Genomic DNA, 25,229 nt, shown 5'->3' on the forward strand with positions numbered 1-25,229 from the left:
CGAAGTCGGTGGAGGGGGAAGTGGCGCTGATCGTCACAAACACAAGTAATCTTATGGAATGGTACTAGCGGCAGCCGCTTGAACTAATTTTACTCCATAAGATTTAACGTAGAAAGTCCGACAAAATGAGGGCAGCACCAGTGTGCACGACCTAGCGAATAGTGACAGCAAAAATTTGTATGGCAACGTTCAAAATCTAACACGGCGTCTATGCGGGAAAGCCGTCTAACCGTGTGAACGATTTTAAAAGTTGCCAAAGAGGGTTTCCCTGTAGTCCCATATAGAAGGTATATCCCTAATGCAATCTTACCTATCTTACCTTAACAGTGACGGGAGTCCATAGACCCCACTGGGTTGCCTATTAGAAAATTGAGCGGTTACTCAACTTACTCATACAGGTATCAAAGAAAATGTAGGTCAATATCGCGTTTTCCCCAACAGAGACTTATGACAGGTCGCCACTGTTCCATAATGGATATTAAATCAAAAAAAGATTTATTAATATTTTCTTCTAAGAGTTTTGATGAAAATGTATGCGTCATCTAATCTAAATAGGGTGACTGCTATAGTTATTGGCCACTTCATAGTAATTGGCCACTCCTAACAAATTTATTTTTACTATGTAGTGGCCAATAACCATCATCCTTTACCTACATATTTGCAACGCAAACTCCATTGTGGTTTGTAAGAAAAAAAATTGGAATCCATCAACAATAGATACTCCGATAGAAGTAATAAATCTTCTGGTCTGCGATAAATCTTCAATATTTATAAGTTTTATTTGTTTTCTATAGTTGAGCACTTGCGTGTCTACTATGAGACAGCTATGCGTTTAGTTTAGTTGTTAGTATAAATACTACATAGTATGTACCTATTATTCAAAGTTAAAATCGGCATCCATTTAAAGGACGCTGATTTAAATTTACCCACTGACTTAATATAAAAGAAATAGACACACAAAGCAGAACAAAAACGTCAACAAATGTGGATCCCAATGACGTTTCGCACCATTTGCATTGATGATAAAAACGCTTACGTAAATTTTGAGTCAAGATAAATGTTTCGTACAGAAAAGAGCTTAATGTCGTAAGCATTAAGTGTCAAATTTGCATACATAAGTACCAACACTGTTAAAAAATTTAGTCCGATGGCACTAAACGTAACGTATTTACGTCAAGCAACGTCAAACGAGAATAATGAACGAATGGAGTCACTTTGGTACACTTTAATAGGTATGTACAGAAAAACTAATTGAAGTAATAAATAAAACACATTTAATTTAATCGGGAGTTCAAATAAAATTAATTCGTGGTTCAAGTTCAAACAAATTTAATTTTTAATAAGTAAGTATACGTCTTTAAATACTAATTTCCTTGAAATAAATTCAACTTATTAAATAAAATAACTGTGTATTTTAGATCTACATTTACTCATCGCATGGGTGCACGGGGACATTTAGGTACTGATTGGATTTTTTTTATAAAGTCCATACTTTATAAAAAAAATCGGGTTATTCCCACTAGTTACCACCAAGTTGATATCAGTGGCAACTACTAGGAATTCTTTTCCCACCTTTTACCACTGTTAACTACTGGGAAAAATAATTCCCACTAGTTACCACCAAAGCGAGTTGGTAGAAATAACCCAAAAAAATCCTGTGGTTGTCACTGTGTTCAGACAGGTTTAGCATTTACAGTTAGTCGATATAAGCCCTTATTGGTTGTCAGAAACAGGGAAATGGGCCGATCACACAAGTGCCGTTTTGCTTTGTTTAAAACTGCATCACCCCTATCTCTTGTTATAATTAAATAGCAGTCCACTTTGCACGTCGCATAGGTTTTCTTGGAAATCTTGAATTTAAACATAATATTATTCCTTACGAATTCCATATAAAAATAAAAATAAATATTGACCTCACATCGACTCATTACATTTTTGTTCCTTGACATCCCTTCTTTGGTACTAACAAATTAATTTATTCAAAACCATAAAATTACCACCAGATTACATAAATTATGTAATGCTATCCAAAGAACTAACCGAAAGAAATACATTCCATCCTTTTTCCTTGTTTTATCATTGTTATTTTTACATACTTTAACGGCACATTTCGTAATTGTTGACAACTTCACATTTGAGCGTTTCAAACAAGACTAAACGAAAAAGTAACGCGTGATCTGTTTCAACGTTACTTTTGTGGGGCCATTTTTTGCGGCTGATTGGGTATCCAGTTCTTTATTCTATATCAATGAATTTACCTACACGATTTTTACACATTATTAAAGTGTACAACGGGCGGAGGTTTGCAACGTAAGCCGACGTAGTGATAGATTGCAGCAGCAGTTACCTATACCGCAGCAGTAATGCAGCTGCGATCCAAATATTACCCTAAAGGACGCGTTACGTATACAAGAACCTTAAGTATGTTTAAGTAGGTAGTAGTACGAAATGCGAAACGGGAATAACATAACGGTTAGTACGCGTAAATCCTAATCAACAAAGTCGCACTAAGTCGTATAGACACGGTGTACCGATTTACATACCGATTATTATCGATTGCTCTGCGTGTTAAGGCTTGAACTAGGGTTGGCAGTCAGTTTCGCGGTGTTATTTTATGATAGCCATAGCACGAGTGTGGCAAGGCAATCTCGAGATATACCTACTATCATCTATCTACCCATATCTTTATCCAGTCAAAGTTTTTATTTTTATTAACTGACGCAAGTTGTTTTTTACTAACGTGACTGCCTGCATCAGATCCTTCAACTTCAACATATAGTAGAAACTTGGTCTTATGGGGGTATTCAAATAATATTTCGTAATTTCATTATTTAAGTTCCAATAACATAGTATATATAGAAACATACAGAGATGTGACTTATTTGAAATACTTGTATTTAAAATGCAAATACAAAATGCAAAATACCTATTTTGTATTTTGTATTTAAATACCTTTTGAAGAAAACTATTTTGTATTTTATTTGAAATAGTTTATGGGACCTATTTTCTATTTTCAAAATACAAAATACTTTATAGTAGGTAATGTAGGTAGGAATTACAATCTCTTCTGGTTTTACAATCCTGGCAACTCTCTCATTCTTTTAACATGGAACTGTTGAATCTGTTTAGTAACGTCGCACATGACCACAAGCGTAGCGAGTGGTTAAAAAAGTGGAATCTTGAGTGTTGCGAGGGTTTCAAGGTACGAGAGAAGAACAAACTTTTCTACCCTGATGAAATACAAACGAGACGTTTTCATCACACTAACGAGAGGTATTATACTAGCTGTAAAACATTACAAATCTAAATTAATGCTTTTAAAAATTGTCCGTTATAAACCATCATCCATCCATCGTTCCGGTTAATATGAGCAAACAACTAGAAATTTGCACTTTAGATAGAGGACTGATTGACACACTGTTTTGAAAGAATAAAGAGAGTCTTTTCAATTTGTATATTCTGAGTAATACTTTTTAATTCAGACTAGGTATTCACTATTCAGAGTACCTTTTATCTAAAGTATTTGTATTTTTAAAAAGTATTTTGAAAATACCTATTTCGTATTTTGTATTTTAAATACAAATTCAAAAACTATTTTGTATTTTGCATTTGAAATAGTATATCAAGGAAGTATTTGTATTTTGTATTTAAATATTTTTTATAAAGTATTTTTCACATCTCTGGAAACATATATTGTAATATAGACCGGTGGCAACCCTATCAGCAGAAAGTACACGAGCGTGCATAATCTGCGATAGATGTCGCAGCCTTCACTACTGTACGGATAATGTGATGGTCGTACCGTACGGTCGTTGTCGACGTAACAGCGAGATAATAACAGTACAGAGTCTGTCTCTTTCAATCACGCGATGTTAAACAGTGACATTATTTTATCACGCTGATAGCGGTGTCCCGCGCTGTACACGTCAGATGCAGCTCACTCTTTACACCAAATGTGCCATTTTCAGGTAAAAGTTACCACACAGTCAGTTCAAGACATGGTTCCATTTATCTGTCACTTATGGTATATTTTGCCTAAAAATCTTTATACACAAAGCCTCCATGAAAACATAAGACACGTTATAGCATCCATTCGTCACGAGACGTCAACGAAAACTCGCCAAAGGTGACACTGACGTCACACTTTTTGACCTTCTGTCCCTTCTGAGCACCTTGAACCCGAGACGTCAGAACCGTGCACGCTAGACGCTGACGCCAAAAATTTATGGCGGTCGACGAGCGAGCACGCTTGTGACGCTCGGAGCGTGCGTTCCGTGGCCGAGGCTACCCGAGGTATACGGCCCCGTCCCATTATCTCAGTACGTTTCGGGACTTGTATTATTTTGTAGTACATATATACAGTTACATAAAACCCTTAAGATTCTAGCAGCTTTTTCTGAGCTTTACTTAGTCCGTTGGCTCCCTGCCAGCCGCATGAATAAAGATATTGACAACGCAGCCAACTTAGCTCAAACTTGGCTAATATCAAACTTGCTCGGAGTAAATGAGACCGTGTTACTGCGATATTGCTTGAGCTCTACAAACTCTGACGACTTTGATGATGAAAAGTTTGGGAAATTCTTAATTTATCTTTAACCGATTTCGGGCTTTGTGTTGGCGCATGAAGACTTTGATGTTCAAATAATAGATGATTTTATTGTGTCAATAACAAGAGCTAAAATAGATACCTAAAACATTTATACGCCTTAAATATTTATACACCTGATTATAAGTAAATGTTCAATGTGCATATTCAGTTTATGTATTTAACTCTAAAGTGTAAGGCCTGAGTGGACGCTAGAGTTGGGCGTGCAGCGGCACGGGGCGTGCGGCGTGCATGTTAAACAAATGCAAACTCAAAATAGCGGCCTTAGTGCACGCTGCTCAAATCACTTGTGAGCCCGACGCCACGCTGCACGCCCCGCCGAACGCTCCGCTTCGAGCGTCCACTCAGGCCTTACACTTAATGTCCGTTATCAAAATAGGTACTTTATTACTTACCCATATAATTGTTATCATTTGAAGAGTTACATTGTACAAAGAATTTCATAGATATGGTGACTGCTATAGTTATCGGCCACTCCATAGTAATTGGCCACTATCACAATAAGACTTTTATTGCCATGTTTCTTTCTGCCTTACTATGGAGTGGCCAATTACTGTGAAGGGGCCGATAACTACATCAGTCACCCTATAAAGAATACCTAATGTACTAGACAACTAGTAAGTATGTTGCGTTTACAAAGTGTGATAGTTACCTACATTTTCATTTCGTTATCAACTCTTATCAGGCATTAAACAAAAGTATTCACTCTCTCCAGAAACCCCTCTAACCATCGCAGCGGGCCTAAAATCCCCCGGAAAAGTCCTGATAGCCCTCGTCAACGGCGGCGCACTTCTCGACTACCGGACGAAAGATGGCTCGACGGCCATGCACAGAGCCATCGAGAAGAACTCATTAGAAGCCGTGAAGACTTTGCTAGAATTAGGAGCGTCGCCTAACTATAAGGATGGGAAAGGATTGACGCCTCTATATCTGTCGGTGACGAACAAGACGGATCCACTGCTCTGTGAGACGCTACTACATGATCATGCGACCATCGGTGCTGCCGACTTGCAGGGGTGGCTGGAGGTCCATCAGGTGAGAATCACTTAAGTACTTAATACAACTATGGCTGGGTTATTGAGTTATTGATCTGGGGTTGTAAATTGCCTTGAACACTGTTAGAGTTGGTATCAGTATAATTTGGAATCAAGAAAAAACCTAATACAAAACTCGTAACATTCCAGGCGTGTCGCAACGGCCTAGTGCAACACTTGGACCACCTACTGTTCTACGGTGCCGACATGAACGGGCGCAACGCGTCCGGCAACACACCCTTACACGTTTGCGCCGTCAACGCGCAGGATTCCTGTGCACGTCAGCTGCTGTTCCGTGGGTGCGACAAGGAAGCGCTTAATTTCGCCAACCAGACACCCTACCAGGTTAGTAGACCACGATATAACGTCCAACCACATACCACGTACCCACACACTGCGCGCGGCGACTGATGTTCCGCGGGAGCGACCAGAAGGCACTCAATTTCGCCAACCAGACGCCCTCCCAGGTTGCTAGAACACAGTATAATATAACGTTCGTCCACATCCTATGCACTCACTCACCCAATCTGCATTCAGGTGAGGTTTCATGAAGATTGCACCAGTTGGTAACAATGGTAACAACTTATTTATCTTCAGAAGCAGTTGAAGGAAGGAAAGGTTTTGTCAGCAAGTCCTAGAGCACCTCCCTCGTTTTATTATACATTTTTTGGCCATTTATGTTGACTCTAAATATGCATAATTCCAGGTGGCAGTGATAGCTGGAAACCTTGAGCTGGCGGAGGTCATCAAAAAGTACAGGTCCGATGAAGTCGGTGAGTGATTCTCCGATTGCATCCGCATGGCTTTTGCTGGCGCTTCTTATACAACTTATGAAGAGTAAACGGCCCTGTTGTGGCACCACTAAACGTTTATATTCTAGATAATAAAATGACAGGTAAGTTATATAATTTATAACCAAATCTTGTTTTAGTACCACATTTGTGCATTTGGCGGTCATTTTAGTATGTGGAAAATAAAAACGCAGATTAGATTACTGTCATATTATTATATGGAGGATAAAGGTTAACAAAGGTTTTATGGTGTCTAGTTATAAATATAATTATAAAGAGAGTAGTTTATCCTATATAAATATAATTATAAAAGTGTTGGTGTGAATAGTTAAAAATATGGAGTTAGATTTAAATATAAGTTGTTTTTACTAATTTTATTGCTCTTATGACTTAGTTTTAACACCAATATTACTTAACATGATTTAAATGTATGTATATGTGTATTTTTTACTATTTGGACAACTAGAATTTGTTGATTACTTAATAAATAAATAGCGTATTTATACTCGTATAGATTCAGATGTTGAATTAATGCTTTGGCTGCCGCATTAATGCGATATAACTATTTATATATTATATTTGAAGTATATTAACTGCATGCAGTCATCCATTCTATGTATCTTTTCTATATATAGATCCATCAATTATCATAATGGTGATGGTTGTAACAATTACATAATATTATGTACTTACAAATACATAATTCTATTCTATAAGTACACGCAATACATATTTATACAAATTGGTATTTAATAATGTAGTAGGTAAGTAAGATATTATGGGTACTGGGTATTAATGATGTATTGTTATGTTATTTGTATTTATAATAATTTGGTAGTGGGTATTTATATTTTTAATTCGAAGCACGATTTATTTTTACACGTTCACTAAATCCCCGTTCATTTGTATTTTATTTAATGAGAAAAAAAAATATTCACAAGAACAAACAAGCAATAAGCATAAAGCACTATTATTGTATGATTATCTTGACCATATTTACAACAATATATAAAGTAGGTACTTTCAAAAGTAACCCTAAAAAGGATTTCACTTGCCGTGTATAATTTTGAGCAAAATATGCTAGTAAGGTAACTGCTATGGTTATTGGCCACTACATAGTAATTGGCCACTCTTAACAATAAGGCTTAAATTGGCTTGTTTCTTTCTGATTGGTTAGGAGTGGCCAATTACTATGTATATAGTGGTCAATAACTATACCGGTCACCCTATGTGCTTAAAACATCTTTATAATTTATCTAAATATCTATAAATGAGAGAAGTGAACTATAAATTAATTTCATAGTCCTTAAATCACTAAATCCATTTATGATACGGGCATAACATTTAATTTCGACTAGTTGTTTTTTTTTTTTCGATTACGTCCCCGAAGTTTGGTTTAAAGCACCATTTTAGTTGTTTGGGTTAACGGAACATTGCAGTGCCGTTCCGGGGCCCGCCTCGGTATAACCCGCGGCGCCGCTCGGCCGCCTGGGGCTGGCTGGCGGGCGGCTGGCCGGGCGACCGCTCCTCCCTCGCCTCGTCTACGAGGATCCCTGAGCTGGAGGCCATGCTGAGGCCACCCGTGGCCTCGCCCTGCTCCCTCGAGCGACCGTTCTCCTCCGCTTCGTCCAGCATCAGCGACGCCTCGCATCCGAGCCACGAAGATGACGCGAGCATACTTACAGGTAAAACCAGGTTCTGATGGCCGAAACTGTAATCAAAGTTATACCTGTAAACCACTGACAGTAAATGGAATCACATTAGCATAGTCGCGAAATAAAAGGTTCGCCACTTTTAAACAACCGGTCGAAAAGTGATGTATCTTATTTTTTGACTTGTTTACATTGTCGGTCATTGGCTTTGACCCCAGAAACACGACAACCATCACCATGCACATTCATCTGCATGTTCTATGTGCCTTCACTGTTTAGTCACGGCTTTCAGCTTTCCTTCCGACCTAGACTTAGCTTAGGTAAGTTTAGACACGTTAATGATATAATAATTAAACAACTGTTTGACATTAATGTACCTGTTAATATTGACACAAATGTTTTTAAATTGGAAACAACAATTTGACGCAGTCGTGTTTGAGATTCTTAAACAAGAGGATCTTGTTGAAAAACGGTAATAATATTTAAAAAACTCTGTTGTTCAAAAGTATCATTCGCTGGATTTTCTCCCGGTGAAAGAAGACATTGGTCCCAATGTACACTAGGTTAAGACAAATCAGTTTTAACAATAATTGCTTATTTAATTCGGACGAATGATGCTTCTGCATCTAGTGGTGATGTGAGTCAAGCCCTATAAATAGAAAGCACTCTGCAATGTAGGCTTCATCACTCCCTAGTGGTGTCTTAAGTATATAATAACTTAAAATATTAAACGAAAAAAAAATCTCGGGTGACTATTCTATTCTGCGGGTAAAAGTAACAATTGTGGGGGATTTATTTTTATTCTCGTGCCAAATCGTCATTTGTGTGATTTAAACATCCGTGGGGCTCAAATAGTCATTCGCGTGCTCGAAGCGTCATTTTCCTGGCTCCCCGGCTACCATGCGCGCGCTGTCTACAGATAAGAGCGCGGACGTTAGCGACATCATCTCGGACTCGAGCGGCGTGGGCACCAACTCGGACACCACGTGCTCGCTGCAGGGCGCCGCCACGGCCGTGTGCCTGCAGCCCTACGAGCCGCAGCAGCCCGGCCAGCTCAGGCTCAACCAGGGGGACATCATCGAAGGTACGTTACGCGGTACACAAACTGTTTACAAGTGTTTCAACTTTTTCTGTTTACATGTGAGTCGTTTGATGCGCAATTAGCACTATCTTATTTCGCATAAAACACATTTAGGAAGCATTTACGAACACATTAGGAGCACGATGTCACCACACATAAATGTGCAATTTTACTTGTAACACAGTGCAATATTATGTACCGACTTGTAAAAGCCCCACAATAATGACTACTGAGTGCACCTTAAGAACAATTTTGTAAGCTCCATCTGATAGTTGAAGTGATTTGTGACATAAACCAATCGGAATTTCACTGCACTTAGACTTTTGATCAAACACAGCGTGAAAATAACTTGGAAGAGATGCTGCGTCAATCCTGTTACGTAGGTAACCTTAGTAATAAATGGCACAAAAATCGATTTAAGGTTTTCGATTAAAATTTCGATTTTCGAAAATTTTCGATTTAAGGTTAAATCTAAGTAGGTAGATTAATTATTCATTCCTGGGCATAACTCATATTCACTTTAACAAATTCAGATACATTGCCAATCATAAAATTAAATTAATAATTTGGGCGCCCTTCATTAGTTTCATTACTAATCGGAATATGTGTGTGTTCACACCTTATACCCACTTACCTAACATATAAAGTAACAAATCAAATTAATAATACAACGACGAAACTATACATGACGCTAGCGTAGACTCGACACATTTTGTCCATGTAGGTAATAAATAAGAAAAACAAACGGTTTTAGTATTTATTTATGCCAACAAAACAAATCTGAAAATGAAAGCCAAGTTAAATGTTCACCCCCGTTATTCATAAACGCATATTACAGGCCTCAAAATAATCGTTTGTCTTAATCTATCATTGAATATAGGTATGTATATTTATTTGTATGATCAGGATATAAAATAAATTAACTAAGTAATTAAGGCTTGTAATATACGTGGTAAGAATAAGAATTATATATGCCTTGTCGACTTCACCGACACAAAAATAGAAATCTAAATAGGTTCCAAATTCTGTAGATAATCAAATAAACAAATAAAATACTTCTTTAAAATACTTCGACCGACCAACCCCATTGCGATCCTTTTCATTGAACTTTGCTGCCGCGTATATTATGTGACCGTTTATTACAGACTGACACTCCTAATGACAATAATAACGATTGTGTGACAGTGACCGGCGCAACCGACGACGGGTTCCTCGAGGGCTGCGTACGCGCAACCGGCGCCACGGGGCTGTTCCCCGCCCACTGCGTACAAGAAGTGCGGTTGCGGCAGAACAAGAACGTGCACCAGGTATTTATAATACGAGTTCATTGTCATTATAGGGGTGCAAACTGAATTTACGCGACCGGCGCGGCGCCCGTGTTAAACAACGTAAACTTACAAGAGTGGCATCAGTGAACCATACTTAAATTCCTTGTACGCTCGATGCATTTTTATCTTTAATAAAAAAAAAGTGTGAAAAAAATATGCGTAATATAGTGACTGCTATAATTATTGGCCACTTCATAGTAATTGGCCACTTCATAGTAATTGGCCTTTCCTACCAAATCTGAAAGAAACAAGTCAAAAGAAGTCTTATTGTTAAGAGTGGCCGATTACTATGTAGTGGCCAATAACTATAGCAGTCACCTTATATTTATTTTTAATGAGTGATAATTCTAATTTCAGGCATTACCAGCGGGTCCCATCCACCACTCACGAGTGAACGGGCGGCGGGAGATGCCCCTCAGCAAGACGTACAGCGCCACCGCGCCCAGGATAAAGAAAACGTAAGTGTCCACCGTGTTTTCCGTACTCTGGCACTGTTAACTATGCCACCGCTGTCGCCGTGTAGTAAAAGACAAAATGCTTGGTCAAACACTGATTTATTTTCCCACATATGATAATATCTAAAACTAAGAACTACATACATATTGTTATTGTAAATCTATAAGAGGCTCAGTTTCATTGGTTGATAGGGCCCGCATGCGGAGTACCTACGGGAGAATTTCATAACGGGTGTCTATTGTTTCCCATAAAGGTTTAAGTCATAAATGTCATAATGTATTGTTTGTCCGCATTTTCGTTAGTCATAATTTGGTTTTTCTCAGAAACGCGTATAACTTTTCTATAAGATAGGATTACCTTAGGAAATTCCTGAAAAGTTAAAGGTTTCAGAACTCAAACTCAGAAGATAATCTGACAATCATTACATTATGACTTTCAATCATTATGTCAAACAAATAACGCATTCCATTAGGGCCCGCCTTCGGGGAACCGTCTTGACTGGCCGATAGGGCCCTCATAGGGGTGCGGGAGATTTACCATAACTGTTATGAGTTTTACTAGTCGTTATAGCGCCTGCATGGCCATTGTCACTACACCTTATAAAACAAACTATTCCGCCGCGTCTGTCTGTTTGTGTTTGTATGTTCGTGATAAACTCAAAACCTACTGAACGGATTTTCATGCGGTTTTCACCTATCGATAGAATGATTCTTGAGGAAGGTTTGTGTATAATTTGTTAATCCGTGCGAAGCAGGGGCGGTACGCTAGTTATTTTATAAAACGAAGAATAAGCGGTTGCGTGTCTAAAAAAAAGTAATGTAAGGTAAACGTACTAGTGCCGGACATGCTAATGCCTAATAGATGACACTCTGCTGTCACCTCTATTGACAATGACTTAAGTTTCAAGATGACATGTACTGGTACCGCGTCGAGCACTAGTACGTTTACCTTACCTACCGACCGATGGGAATATATATACAGCGCAAATTTATGTAAACACAATACTGTTATCAATAGCTAAAACAACATCAAACAAACAATATAGAAAATACTGCACTATTGTCTTTGACACAATTAGTGATCTCATTTGAGTAGGTTTTCTGACACAAGCGGTTCAGTGCTGCCCTCGTGAGCCTCTGCGTACATGACCGAGATTATATTTGGAATAATAGATGATTACAAATTCAAAAACAATTGCTCCTGGAGCTCAGGACTCTCAGGAGATTATGCTGGACATGGTGTCTCTGGTTAATATTAACATATTGGTAAATTGGTATGTACCTAATCAAATTATTTATTAGCACGCAAGTAAGGGTCGTATACAATATTATACATTATTACTTTAACTTATCTACAACTTGAACACATTACGACTGCGACGCAATGCCGCGTTGTCAGGGAGCCGACCGCGGATCGCCAAAACTGGACACTCTTCGGCCAAAGCCCTTCCTCGGTCGCTCTCAGAGCTTGGACCTATTTAGTGTCAAACTTACATGCTCGACAATCCCTTTGAGGTCGCTAATCTCAATAAGACCTAGTTTCCCCTCTGAGTTTGAAGGTCAGATGGCAGTCGCTTTCGTAAGAACTAGTGCCGATGCCAATTCCTGGGATTATTTGCCAAGCGGACCCTAGGCTACCATTACCAGTGGCAAAATGCCGGCACAACGCGAGGAAGATGAATCCCTTAGCGCCACTTGCACCATCCCACTTACCCCGGGTTAAACGTTTAAACCGTTAACCAAGTGTCAAATTGTACTGGTAACCATGGTAACTCCAGGCTCAACCGGTTAACCCCGGGTTAGTGAATGGTGCAAGTAGCCCTTAGAGATCGCTGGACGATCCCTCGGAATATACACCGCAAAAGATAAATTAATGAATGCAACCATTGAATTCCAGTTACGGCAACGTGGAGACGCGCACAGTGGTGCTGCACCGCGCTCGGCGGGGCTTCGGCTTCGTGCTGCGCGGGGCCAAGGCGTCCTCGCCGCTCATGGAGCTACGGCCCTCGGAGCGCTGCCCGGGGCTGCAGTACTTGGACGACGTGGACGCGGGCGGCGTGGCGGACCGAGCGGGCCTTAAGAAGGGAGACTTTCTGGTCGCGGTGAGTATTCTACGTCTAGTCTCATACTAAAGGAATTGCTTTAAAGAAACGGTTCAATTTCCCGTGAAACGAACGACCGATTAACAGTTAAATTAACTTGTTCATTAAATCAACGACTACCGATTACTTCAGACTCTTTAGATAGATGTCCTGTTTCTGGGCGATACTAGGTCACTCGCAAAGAGAATTGGTAGAGAATTCCTCGCCCCTTTCCTGTTGTTGTTGTACATACAATTATTAACAGTCTTGGTAGTTGTGGTGTTACAGTTGTGATAGAGACAATAAACAGTTCATGGAAGACCTCTTCGAACGAATTAACTATTCTAAAATGTTCGATTGGGTTTTCAGATAAACGGTGAAGACGTGTCAGCGGCGTCGCACGAACATGTGGTGGAGCTGATCCGCGGCTCGGGGGCGCTGGTGTCTATGACCGTCGCGTCGTTGCATTCTACTAACGGTTAGTACCTACTGTCACAAACCACTTGTAAAGGAAACAGAATGTGCGTCCAGGGGCCCTTTTCTCAAAAGCTTGTAACTTGTAATACAAGCGGATGTCCCTTTTTGACAGCTTTTGTTAGAAAGAGACTTCCACTTGTATTACAAGTTACAAGCTTTACAATTGGCCACTACATAGTAATTGAAACGCACACACGACGTCACGTTCAAATTAACTTCTCCTTCTACATTTAGTTTTAATTAAACATATATATATATATATATATATATTTACCTATACAGTCAACAACCCTATTGGACTTATGTGCTTATTGTGTCTTTTTTCCTTTTCCTTGTTTGTTTTATATAGTTACTGTGTTTTGCGACAATAAATGACTTTTTTTTATTTATTTTTTATTGGCCACTACATAGTGATTGGCCACTATATAGTAATTGGCCACTGCATAGTAATTGGCCACTACTCTTTGAGTAATAAATAAATAGTAATTGGCCACTCCTAACAAATCAGAATGAAACTAGCCAGTTGAAGCCTTATTGTTAAGAGTGGCCAATTAATATGTAGTGGCCAATGACCAATAACTATAGCATTTTTTGATATTGCAGGCAACGAACTCAATACATGCACAGTGCCGACGAGTAAGTCACAAAACCAGCTGTCGAGCTCCGGTCGCCCGTACGCCGCCACGCTGCCCAGGAAAGGTGCCGGAGGTATGTACACAGACACATCGAACACCGTCCGTTAGTTAAATTATGTTTTATCCCTTTCCTACACATACATAAGTCAAAATGACAAAGACATACGATTTATGGCCAATTCAGGCCAGTATAAACGCGTTTATGGATAACATCATTAGTCTTTTCAACCCATCCTTATGAATTTTCAACCACATTTAACAACACAGAACCGATGATTTATAAATCGTTAAAAATATAAATATTTTTCTATAATATAGATTTTTAGAGAATACTTTTTGAAGGCCAAGAACTGTATAAAAATGTACTTTGGGAATCAAATCGGTAGCTCCCAAAATCCTCTATTATTGCACATGGGCGTACCCAGATTTACCCAGAATTTGTTAAGGGGTGGGGCAGAAGTAAATAAACTTATAAATCTTGGTCCAACTTTTAAAAATTCTTAACTTCGGGTCAGACAGCAGGGTGGGGCAACTGCCCCACCTTGTCCCACCGTGCGTAATTTTGCCTTACATTGAAATCTAGAATGAATCTATTACTGATTACATCGTTAGATCCGTAGATAGCTACTGAAAGTGACACCGCGGATTCTTACTTTATACAGGGTGCTTCCTGTAACAGGAGCAATAAATTAAACCAAAGGCTGTACTCCTCAAACTGATCAACATTTGTTCAGCAACTTTTAAAAATTATGAATTCTTTAGACTTCCTCTTTTTCATACAAAATAAATATTGCCTTCAATGTACGCTGACATCAGTGTGTTTGACGTTGCTTGTCACGCTTTAAACATAACAAAATTTGCAATATATTGCGTCTTAGAATAAACTTAAAAGTGTAATAAAAATCAAAACACGAGTTATTTTCAAAAGTTGCTGAACAAATGTTGGTCAGTTTGAGGAGTACAGCCTACAGTTTAATTTATTGCTCCTGTTACAGGAAGCACTCTGTATATTGCTCTATATATTTAGGTATAGAAATATGCACAAACTAAATCTTCTCACATGATTGAGGAGGACAAGATTAGTATTGTTTGTATGTAACTGGTGTTGGTGGTTGCAGGGCGCAGCCCCGCGCCGGCGCCGCCGCGGCGCGACCCGCGCACCACGCTGAGCGTGGGCCGCGCGCGCGCCAAGTCCATGGTGGCCGGCCTCGGTAACTATACCATACCACTGTAGTACTTTAGTGTAAAGCCTGAGTGGACGCTCGAGTTGGGCGCGCAGCGGGGCGGGGCGTGCGGCGTGCATGTTAAACAAATGCAAACGTATAGGAGCGGCCTTAGTGCACGCCGCTCAAATCACTTGTGAGCCCGACGCCACGCTGCACGCCCCGCCGGACGCTCCGCTTCGAGCGTCCACTCAGGCCTTTTCACTATCTGCATGCTGCGCCATACGTATCGGCACCGGAGGACCTCCCGCCAACATCCAAAAATATTAATTATAACGATTTTCGATCATTGATATATGCTATTAGGCCCTCCGGTTAACTGGAATTGAGGACACGAGAACATGTCATGTTGTAACGGCGGGATTTTGATATTAAGGTTCTTTTTTCCGCCCGCTTTCAAGTACAACGAACTACAAGATTGACGATTGCTGATTCCACTATGTACAGTTACATAGAAGTAGATAGTAATAGTTCCAAAACCTTACCTACTGCTAACAAATCTAACCTACCTACTTATTACACGTAACAGGTTCAGTCAGCATCAACAGTAGAGAATGAAACATCGCGTTGAAAAATGACTGTCACACTATACGAGTAACTGTAACCATCTTCTCTCTTCTCAATCTTTGTTTCTCTTTTACTACATATACATATATTATTTATGTTAAGTTGTTAATAAAGAATGGTAGATACTTTTGACGCGTAGTCTGATCCGCTACTTTTGACGCTTGGAAACACAATGCAACCAAAACAAACTAATGTAATTATATGACCTTGCAGAAAATGGTGGCGAGAAGGAAGAGAACTGCGAGCCGCTCAGCGTGGCCGGCAAGTCCTCGTCGGCGGAGTCGGTGCAACACAGTAACAGTGAGTTTTACCTACTGCAAATAGTGTTCAGTACATTGTTAGACCATAATAATCTAAAGACATTCGACGCAGGGTCTTGTGAATAAAACTATCTTACCGTACGTGCGAGCGCGGCCACAAATTTAGCTGTTATATATACTTACTGTCAGCAAGGGGCATTGGCATTTCGGAGTCTTTTTAGTTCTTGATAGTTTGTTGCTGGATAAATTTGTAAAGTTGCTTATTCGAATATTTAAGAATTTTGGTAAGGTTATGGTTAAAATAAATATACCTATATTTTGAGTTCTAATTTGTATGTACTAATAAGTATTACCTACCTACGTGTAAGATTGCGATGGAAAGATAATTTTGCCCTCTTTAAAACCTCAATATTACTTTCCAGATGGCACACCGCAATCCGGCACGCCAGTGGCGCCGCGCACGGCTTCCATCCGGCAGCGTCCGGCGTCCGGCCGCATCACGGCCGCAGAGCTAGAAGAGTTGTTCCAGAGACAAGCTGATGCTGACACCACGTGAGTTGATACTTGGGAATATCCACCCCCTTTCCGCGACCTTTGAGGGAGTCAGGTTTTCGCACAAAATTGGCTTTTAACACGATAATCAGATGAACTGCAGTTCTGCGCAACTGTCAGTTAGTCTTTCGAATTCTGGACTTTAATGGAAAAAAATATTGTTTTAATGTGTTGACCATTATTTTTGTCCGCAGCGGCGGCAACAACGCAATGATGACGCGGTCGGCGTTCCAGGGCGGCTCGGCGTCGCCGCCGTACTCGCCGGCGCGGCCGACTCGCGTCTACGCCTCCGTGGCCGAAATGAAGCGTCGCGGGAAGGTAATACGCTGTCTATTATGATTGAAAAGCAAAGCTTTTTTGGGGTAGGCCCCATAGTTAAAAATATTCAGTATGACTTATATATTCACCCGACTGAGTAAGGTCCGACATAACAAATTACTAGCCTCCTAAGGCCAAGCCATACAAGCGAAACTTCCAAAATGGTATCGTCTTGGGTCGTCCCATTCGTTTTTCGTCAAGTTCTTAAATTATTCCTATTTCTGCTTTCGTCACGCCGATTGTGACGAATGTAGAATGGGTGACGAAAGCAGAATAGGACTACGAGGGGTATTCAAAATATTCTCGGTATGAGAATGAAAACAAACAAGTACGAAAAGTTTGATATTTTTATTTTTCAATATACTCCCCCCCTATGTTCATGCACTTAAAAGATCGATCAATTATTTTTTTTAATCCCTCGTAAAAATATTTTTTATCTTTCGTGTAAAAATGCTCCTCCACTGCCGCCTTCAATGCTTCATCGTCAGAAAATTTATTTCCACGCAGATCCTTTTTAAGATTGGGGAGCAAAAAGAAGTCGCTGGGGGCTAAGTCCGGACTATACGGTGGGTGAGTAACAGTTTTAAACCCACGTTCAACAATAGCTGCCTTGGCAATATGAGCAGTATGGACGGGGGCGTTGTCATGCAGAAGCAGAATACCTTTGGTTAACTTTCCTCGCCTCTTTTCTTTAATTACATCCTTTAATTGACGTAGAATGTTAGCGTAGTACTGTCCTGTGATATTTACACCTTTTTCTTTATAATCGATTAGTAATACTCCTTCACAATCCCAAAATATCGTGGCCATGACCTTGCCAGCTGAAGGGATGACCTTCAACTTCTTGGGATGAGCTGAACCCTTAATGTGCCACTGCATGGACTCTTGTTTACTCTTCTGGGTCATAATGATGAACCCAGGTTTCATCTCCAGTAACTATTCTTTGCAGCACCTCATCAGGATTTTCACCGCACAGGTCAATAAAATCGGAACAACAAGCTACACGCATGTCTTTTTGAAGCCGAGTCAGCATTCGCGGAACCCATCTTGCACTTACTTTTGACATATTAAGATGGTCATGTATAATATCATGTACGGTACCAATAGAGAGATTGGTTACTTGTGCTATAGATTTTACCTTCACTCGACCATCTTCCAATATAAGTTTTTCCACTTTATCAATATTTTCTTGTGAAGTAGCTACTACAGGCCGGCCAGGTCTAGGGTTATCTTCAATACTCTCCCTTCCGCGTTTAAACTCGCTTGACCACTTTTGAATGGTAGATAAAGAAGGAGCAGACTCACGGTAAACACAATCCATTTCCTCTTTTATGGTTTTTTGATTTTTACCCTGTTTTGTCAAGAATTTTATCACGCATCGATGTTCTAATTTAGTTAACATTGTCAATTCGCACAGGATGTTCATGTTTGTTCAGCAATTGCAGAAAAACAAAAGACTATCTCGGTTCGAATTATACTTTTTTTTAATGTCAATGAATAAACCTTAGCGGCCAGTAACGAAAGAAATTTTAGAAGAGGTCGTAAGATATCAATACCGAGAATATTTTGAACGCCCCTCGTAATTTAAGAACTTGACGAAAAGCGAATGGGACGACCCAAGACGATACCTCCAAAATTTGCCACCGAAATTTGAACCTAAACTGTAGGAGGAGGAGTTGATTTTGTGTTGTTTGAAAATTGAACGAAACAAAGCAAAAGCGACTCTATTCCAATTGAACATGGTTTAAATAACATCGAACTGAATAGGTACTATAGGTAGGTCGGACTTTTGGCCTTAGGAGGCTAGAGTAACTATTCAGAATGCTGATTTCCATTTCAGTTGCCCAGCAAATCGCAGGGATCGCTGCGGCGCGATTTCCACTCTACGCCCGACCTCGCGGCGGAGCACACCGCGCAACCGCTGCGTACCCGCTCCAGCGAAGACGTGCATGGTACGGCATACTTTAGTATAGTTACATTAAGGTTAAGATTTACAAGTTCTTACGTTTATCGTAATCCTTATCTTATACCTTTAAACGAGCAATTCTTGTTTATATTATATATATATATATTTCGGGGATCTCGGAAATGGCTCTAACGATTTCGATGAAATTTACTATATGGGGGTTTTTGGGGGCGAAAAATCGATCTAGCTAGGTCTTATCTCTGGGAAAACGCGCATTTTCGAGTTTTTATATGTTTTCCGAGCGAAGCTCGGTCACCCAGATATTATAACTTTAAAAATCCATTTTTTTATTGACTTTAAAACCCATCTTTATTATACTTATATTGATTTGATATTAGATAGTTTAGTTGCAGAGCATCTCGTTCATGCTTAGGTATTACTGCGCGGGATAATTCGGATAATTCAGATAGCCTTCAAAGTCTGCCAATGGATGCTAGTAATTATAGTGGACTCGTTTAGACTACCTATCCTTGAAATCGCTACAGACAGTTGAAACGTTACTCGTTAACTTCAAAATAATATTTATTCATTAGTGTAAGGCCTGAGTGGACGCTCAAGTTGGGCGTGCAGCGGGGCGGGGCGTGCGGCGTGCATGTTAAACAAATGCCAACGTATAGGAGCGGCCTTAGTGCACGCTGCTCAAATCACTTGTGAGCCCGACGCCACGCTGCACGCTCCGCCGAACGCTCCGCTTTGAGCGTCGACTCAGGCCTTACACTTAGGTATATGTAATGGGTGTTTCCGTTGCCAGGTCCCGGGCGGGTCCCGCCGCCGGCGCACCCGCCGCCGCCGCCGCCGGGCGCGCCGGCGTCGTCGTTCCGGCCCACCGACAGCGCCAAGCTGTACGCCTCCCCGCGCGACCTGGGGCCCGTCGCCTACCGCCAGGCCGCGCCACCCACGGTCAGTACATTATAATATTGCGTCAAACCGAAAACAAACTTTTCTCAAAAATGGACGGCAAAGTCGACGTTGCTGGTTAAAAAATAGGTCGCGAAGTGCGTAGTTTATGGTCATTCAAAAAATTCAAAAGTTAAAAACATTGCAGTCTCGATTTCGGAACTGCAATGTCACATACAAATTCCTTTATTTAACGAGTTCCAAACTTTTTAAAACTTTAAATGGCCATATCAAATGAAGGCATAGGTATCTTAAACAGCCAAACAGATGATCAGCACGTATTATTATAAAGCCTATAACAGACTATCGCACCGCACCGCGACCTTGGAGCGTCGCACCCATAAGTGAGAGCGAAAAACAGATATCTCTTTCTCGCTCTCACTTGCGATGCTCCAAGGTCGCGGTGCGGTGCGATAGTCTGTTACAGGCTTAATGTTGGTACCGCGACTATTTAGGTGTCTCAAATAGGTTGGCGTATTTTCAGCAGAAAAATACACTTCTTTTTTTTTTAAAGGCGGCAAGCAAATTTTTTTTAATAGTTGTATTTTTTCTGTGAAAATTAGAACGTTGCTTCTGTAAGTTCTATAAAATATTTCTATTTCTTGCACCATTTTTGAGAAAAGCACTATATATGACTCGGCTGGAAGGCTACTTGCTGGCTTCGGATTCAATTAAACGGACTCCCAAGGTCGTCCGTTTAAAACGAATCCTCAGCCTGCAAGTAGCTACTTCCAAACCTCGACAATAATGTACTATTAAGTATACGCGCAGAATACCGAAGACAATGAATCTCCGTTTGCCCCTGCGTCTCGATATCCGGCCGAAAGGCACACTCTCGCTTCCTCGGCCCCTCATTACACCATTTTTATGCTCGGACTGTACCTGTAGGTACTAACCCCTTTATTCACAAACGTCTGCTAAGTTAATCAGTTGATGATCGTCGTTTGTCCCTCTCTATGACATAACGACAAACGACGAAACGAAACGATGGGACAAACGACGATCATCAACTGATTAAGTTAACAGCCGTTTATGAATAACGCCATAAGTAATTAATGTAAAGCCTCAGTAGCGAGCGTAGCTTTTTGTTTAACATGGACCTCGTACTGGTTACCGCTACTCGAGCGACTATTCGATTTACATCTTAAAGATACTTTTGTTTAACGCTTAACTTAGACGGTTGCCGATATGTTTGAACTTTGAAGATCGAAAGCGCACTGTTTACTTTCTGTTTATATTTGTCAGAACTTTTGATACGACATCCGCCTCGCCGACTGACGTCCCCTGGTATGATAAAAGTTCCTTCTAATTTTGAACCTAAATTGTAGGGAATAGACTTAATTTTGCGTTGTTTGAAAATTGAACGAAACAAAGCAAAAGTGACTCTGTTCCAATTGATCATGGTTTAAATTACATCGAACTGAATAGGTACTATAGGTAGGATCTTGGGCCTTAGGAGGTTAAAGTATACTAAATGTATGCAGGTGCGCAAGTCGGCGTCGCTGCGGTCTTGGGCGGGCCCGGCGCGCGCGCACTCGGCCGAGGAGGCGGCGCACTACGCGCAGCCGTTCAACGCGCACGGCGTCGTGCGACAGGTACCCGATTCAATTTCTCATCTCGGTTCGGTTAGATTTTGATTTACGGTTTCACCATCCGCCGAACAAAATCAATGGTCTCCTTGTATGGGTAACAACAAACGATAACACGTCTAAAATATGTAGATTTTATGCTCTCAGCCATTTTCAAACGTTTTGCATTATTTACGTTATCCAGGTACAGGTTGGCCCAACCCAAACATACGTTGACAAAAAAACGTGTTTTACAAAATGTCATAAAAACTACAATCATTTTACTGAAAGAAATCGTTCTTCCTTGACTTTTATGCCAAATATTCGTCTTGTGCTTTTTTGATACACAAACGCAAACGTTTGTCAAAATTATCACAGTAAAATAAACTCTGTCAATATGTTGGCTACTTGTATATTCAATCCCTCTTGCTTTCTATCTTGTGGCATTTCTAGGGCTATAACAGGGGGGGGGACAGCATTCTCGGCTCCGCTCGGCTCAGCATTACACCGAGCAAATTTTAGGGTTGACACAACTTGACATCCATTTGCATGCACGACCACAGATAAGATAATGTCTTGAATTTTGACAACCCTAAATAGCCGAAAAGGATAGTGCCATACATTAGAAAGGGACAGCATGATTCGTCCTTGAATCGAAGTGTCATATCTGTAGGTCATGACATGGTAGGTAGGACATGGTCTACTGATGGTGGTGTGTGTGGCGTACACCATGTACGGTGGTGTATTTATTTTGTGTCTATACTTAGATACTTGCCTTGATGTGTGTCTTATTTCCAACATTGCGTGTTGTAGAACTCGACGCCGGCGCCGCCGATCCCGGAGCCGGACTACAGCATGTCGGAGTCGGACGACGAGACGCCGAAACCCAAAGAGCCGCCCGCCGAAACCAGCGCCAACAGCAACGCCAGGTAGATACACGTCGTTGAATAACATACTCGTACGGCCCAATGTGCATTACAATGAATACTCTGTTTCAATCTAATTCGAACCTTTTAATCACTACATAGTATCAAAACAAAGTCGCTTCCCGCTGTCTGTCTGTATGTATGCTTAAATCTATAAAACTACGCAACGGATTTTCATGCGGTTTTTTTAGTAGATAGAGTGATTCAAGGGGAAGGTTTATGTATAATTTGTTAACCCGTGCGAAGCCGGGGCGGGTCGCTAGTAACTAAAGTACAATTTCTTTTGTTTCATTGTTTTCTAAAACAAACGAAAGTCACCCTAATCTACTATACACCAAGGTTCAAATTAAAAATAGGGAACTTTGTAAGGTGGGTCTTACGAGACTATATGCATATATAAGTGACCAAGTCCACCGGTGGCCGAGGCGGGAATCGAACCCGCGTCTTTAGCTAACACGCGGAGACGCGGGTGAGGTATATGTCCGATTTGCGTAAAAGTATAGTATAGTATAGTATTTCTAATGCTGCTTAAGTTTCATTTTCAACATTCAGAAAGAAAACAATATTTCTCATTTACAATTTCAGGACATCAATATGCGGTACAATCTATGAAATTGATGGGGAAAACTCATATCTATAGTATTCGAATACAAATAGCAAAATCTCACAAGGTATATTTGATTTATTTTTATTTGTGTTCTTGGGGAAATGCTTTTGTGTTCCTGTATCACCTAAATTGTTTCTCATCATTTGTCCTGCGGCGGTAGCACGGTGGCATTTTTATCGCTTGTCACCATGCATGTCACGTTCTAACAAGTATGTATGTAAGAGCGAAAGTGATGGGCATAGTGACAGGCGATAAATATGGAACCATGCTGCGCCCGCTGTAGTCGTTCTAATACAGTCATACAAATATAAATTATATCGCAACATCACCACGGTTTACGCATTTTTATAGGAATTTCTTCTTATATTTCAGTTAGTGAACCATCCATTTTCCACTCGTCTATGTCGTCCAAAATTTCCTGTTCTATTTTCTACTTTATGGAAAAGACACTATGACATAAGTCCGCATAGTGTGGCTTGCAGTCTGTCGAGAAGTGAAACTGAGACTTGCTGTGTGTGTACTGTACAATTGTCTAAAAAAATTTCACACAAGTTGCTCAAAAATATGTCCCATAAGTAGCTCTTATGTCGGCGAAAAAAGAGCTCTGGGACATATTATTATTGAGTAAGTTGTGTGGACCCATATTTTTACACTTGACTGTACTTAACTCTATTTCCTAATGAATATTTGGCATTACTACGTCCTACTTTTCCTGTCTTGTTTGTTAATCTTTTAATGGCCTTGAGTTAAATTATATTTGGATTATCTTCGTGGCTCTCGATGACTCTCTTCTCAGACTAGATCCAATGCCAGAGTAGGTATACGAGGTTCGAAACTTATCCACCAGTATACAACAGGATTTCACTAACCCGTCCGAAAAGAGGAAAAAATATTTCATTTTGTTTCCGCCTTGTGCTTGGTTTCTCGTCTAATTACAACTGGTTCCGTTCCCATTTATTTATACTTGGATTTTCTGTACTAAAAAGGTAAATATTTTAATAAAACTGATTTATTTGTGCACCGGGGCCGCATGTTCTTTATGGGGTGGAGAAAACCTAGGTGATTCGATTGTCTTGAGTATCGGTATTTTTACCGCTGTGCTTTTGCACATAGATCAAAAAAACATTCGGCGCCCTAACGGGGGCCATAAAGATATGTCTCTTTTCATATCAAATCTAATTTTAATCAAAACGTCCTAGAGGGTCAAAAGTGAAGCCAGAAACAAGAGAATTTCATAGGCACTTTTATTTCAGCGGCAGCAGTTCAGGCTCCAGCTCGATGCAGCACTCGTTCTCGGTGGACGAGATCCAGAAGATCCGGACGCGGCTGAAGTCGTCCAAGTCGTGCGGCGACGAGCTGTCGGCCGAGCGCGACGACGGCGACAACTCGTCGTCCGGCGTGTCGTCCGACCAGGAGGCGCAGGCGAAGCCGCCGCGACGCGACAAGGTGTCGTTCTGCAGCTCGGTCCAGGTGAAGTCGTCCAACGACGTCATCAGCACGGAGCCGGTGCACAGCTCCTCGGAGAGCCTGGCGACGCCGCCGGCCATGCAGCGGCACAACTCGCTGACGCGCAAGCGCGCCACGGCGGCGCTGCTGCGCGGGGCCGTGGGGCGCGGCAAGTCGGCGGCCGAGCGGCTGGGCGTGGACCCGGAGAAGGCGCCGGGCCGGCGGGGCCGCGCGGCCGTGTCGCTGGCCGAGCTGCCGCCGCCGCCCGAGGAGCCCGCCGGCGCGCCCGACTCGGCGCCCGTGCTCGCGCCGCCGCCGCAGTTCAGCGACCGAGTGCGCGTCGTCGCCGCCGTGCCCAAGCGCGCGCAGTAGACGCCGGGACGAGTGCTTCGTGCCGGATGGTCAATCCCGGGCAGATTGTGACGGGCCTAAGTTGTTAAACCCCTTAAAACATCTAACGCGAGAAGAATTCTATCTTCTTGGGATTTTGTATACATATACGAGGCCTCCTGTCTGATGAAGGATCTACGTCCGGCTCTGAAGTTTCGAAGCCCGGCCTACTTACGCATCGTACCGCACCATACTAGCGGCAGACGTAGATTTTTTCTCCCGATTGAGTTTTACAGGAATTGATCGTTAGGTACTTTCCTAGTGTGGTGTGGTGCGGACGCCGACAAATTCTTATGATAGGCGTTCGAGAGCATTTCTAATCTTACCTTCGTAGGCTCTCGGCGACAGTACAGGTATAGCGGTGTAGGG

The 25,229-nt window shown here is 41.2% G+C and overlaps 1 protein-coding gene across 1 annotated transcript in view; it reads left to right on the forward strand.

Moving 5' to 3' along the window:
• The window catches only part of LOC134662708 (protein shank), a 327,584-nt gene extending 302,742 nt beyond the window's left edge, over positions 1 to 24,842 (forward strand). The window contains exons 6-24 of the mRNA XM_063518979.1: positions 5,322 to 5,641; positions 5,791 to 5,985; positions 6,347 to 6,413; positions 7,871 to 8,116; positions 9,003 to 9,167; positions 10,350 to 10,471; positions 10,850 to 10,950; positions 12,845 to 13,049; positions 13,398 to 13,506; positions 14,109 to 14,213; positions 15,259 to 15,351; positions 16,144 to 16,230; positions 16,613 to 16,742; positions 16,937 to 17,060; positions 18,901 to 19,012; positions 19,778 to 19,926; positions 21,408 to 21,518; positions 22,305 to 22,420; positions 24,278 to 24,842. Coding sequence (XP_063375049.1) covers positions 5,322 to 5,641; positions 5,791 to 5,985; positions 6,347 to 6,413; positions 7,871 to 8,116; positions 9,003 to 9,167; positions 10,350 to 10,471; positions 10,850 to 10,950; positions 12,845 to 13,049; positions 13,398 to 13,506; positions 14,109 to 14,213; positions 15,259 to 15,351; positions 16,144 to 16,230; positions 16,613 to 16,742; positions 16,937 to 17,060; positions 18,901 to 19,012; positions 19,778 to 19,926; positions 21,408 to 21,518; positions 22,305 to 22,420; positions 24,278 to 24,842 — 3,122 coding nt within the window. The remainder of the gene's footprint in view (positions 1 to 5,321; positions 5,642 to 5,790; positions 5,986 to 6,346; positions 6,414 to 7,870; positions 8,117 to 9,002; positions 9,168 to 10,349; positions 10,472 to 10,849; positions 10,951 to 12,844; positions 13,050 to 13,397; positions 13,507 to 14,108; positions 14,214 to 15,258; positions 15,352 to 16,143; positions 16,231 to 16,612; positions 16,743 to 16,936; positions 17,061 to 18,900; positions 19,013 to 19,777; positions 19,927 to 21,407; positions 21,519 to 22,304; positions 22,421 to 24,277) is intronic.
• The last annotated feature ends 387 nt before the right edge of the window (positions 24,843 to 25,229 follow it).

This window comes from Cydia amplana, chromosome 3, assembly GCF_948474715.1.
Source record: "Cydia amplana chromosome 3, ilCydAmpl1.1, whole genome shotgun sequence".
NCBI lineage: Eukaryota > Metazoa > Arthropoda > Insecta > Lepidoptera > Tortricidae > Cydia > Cydia amplana.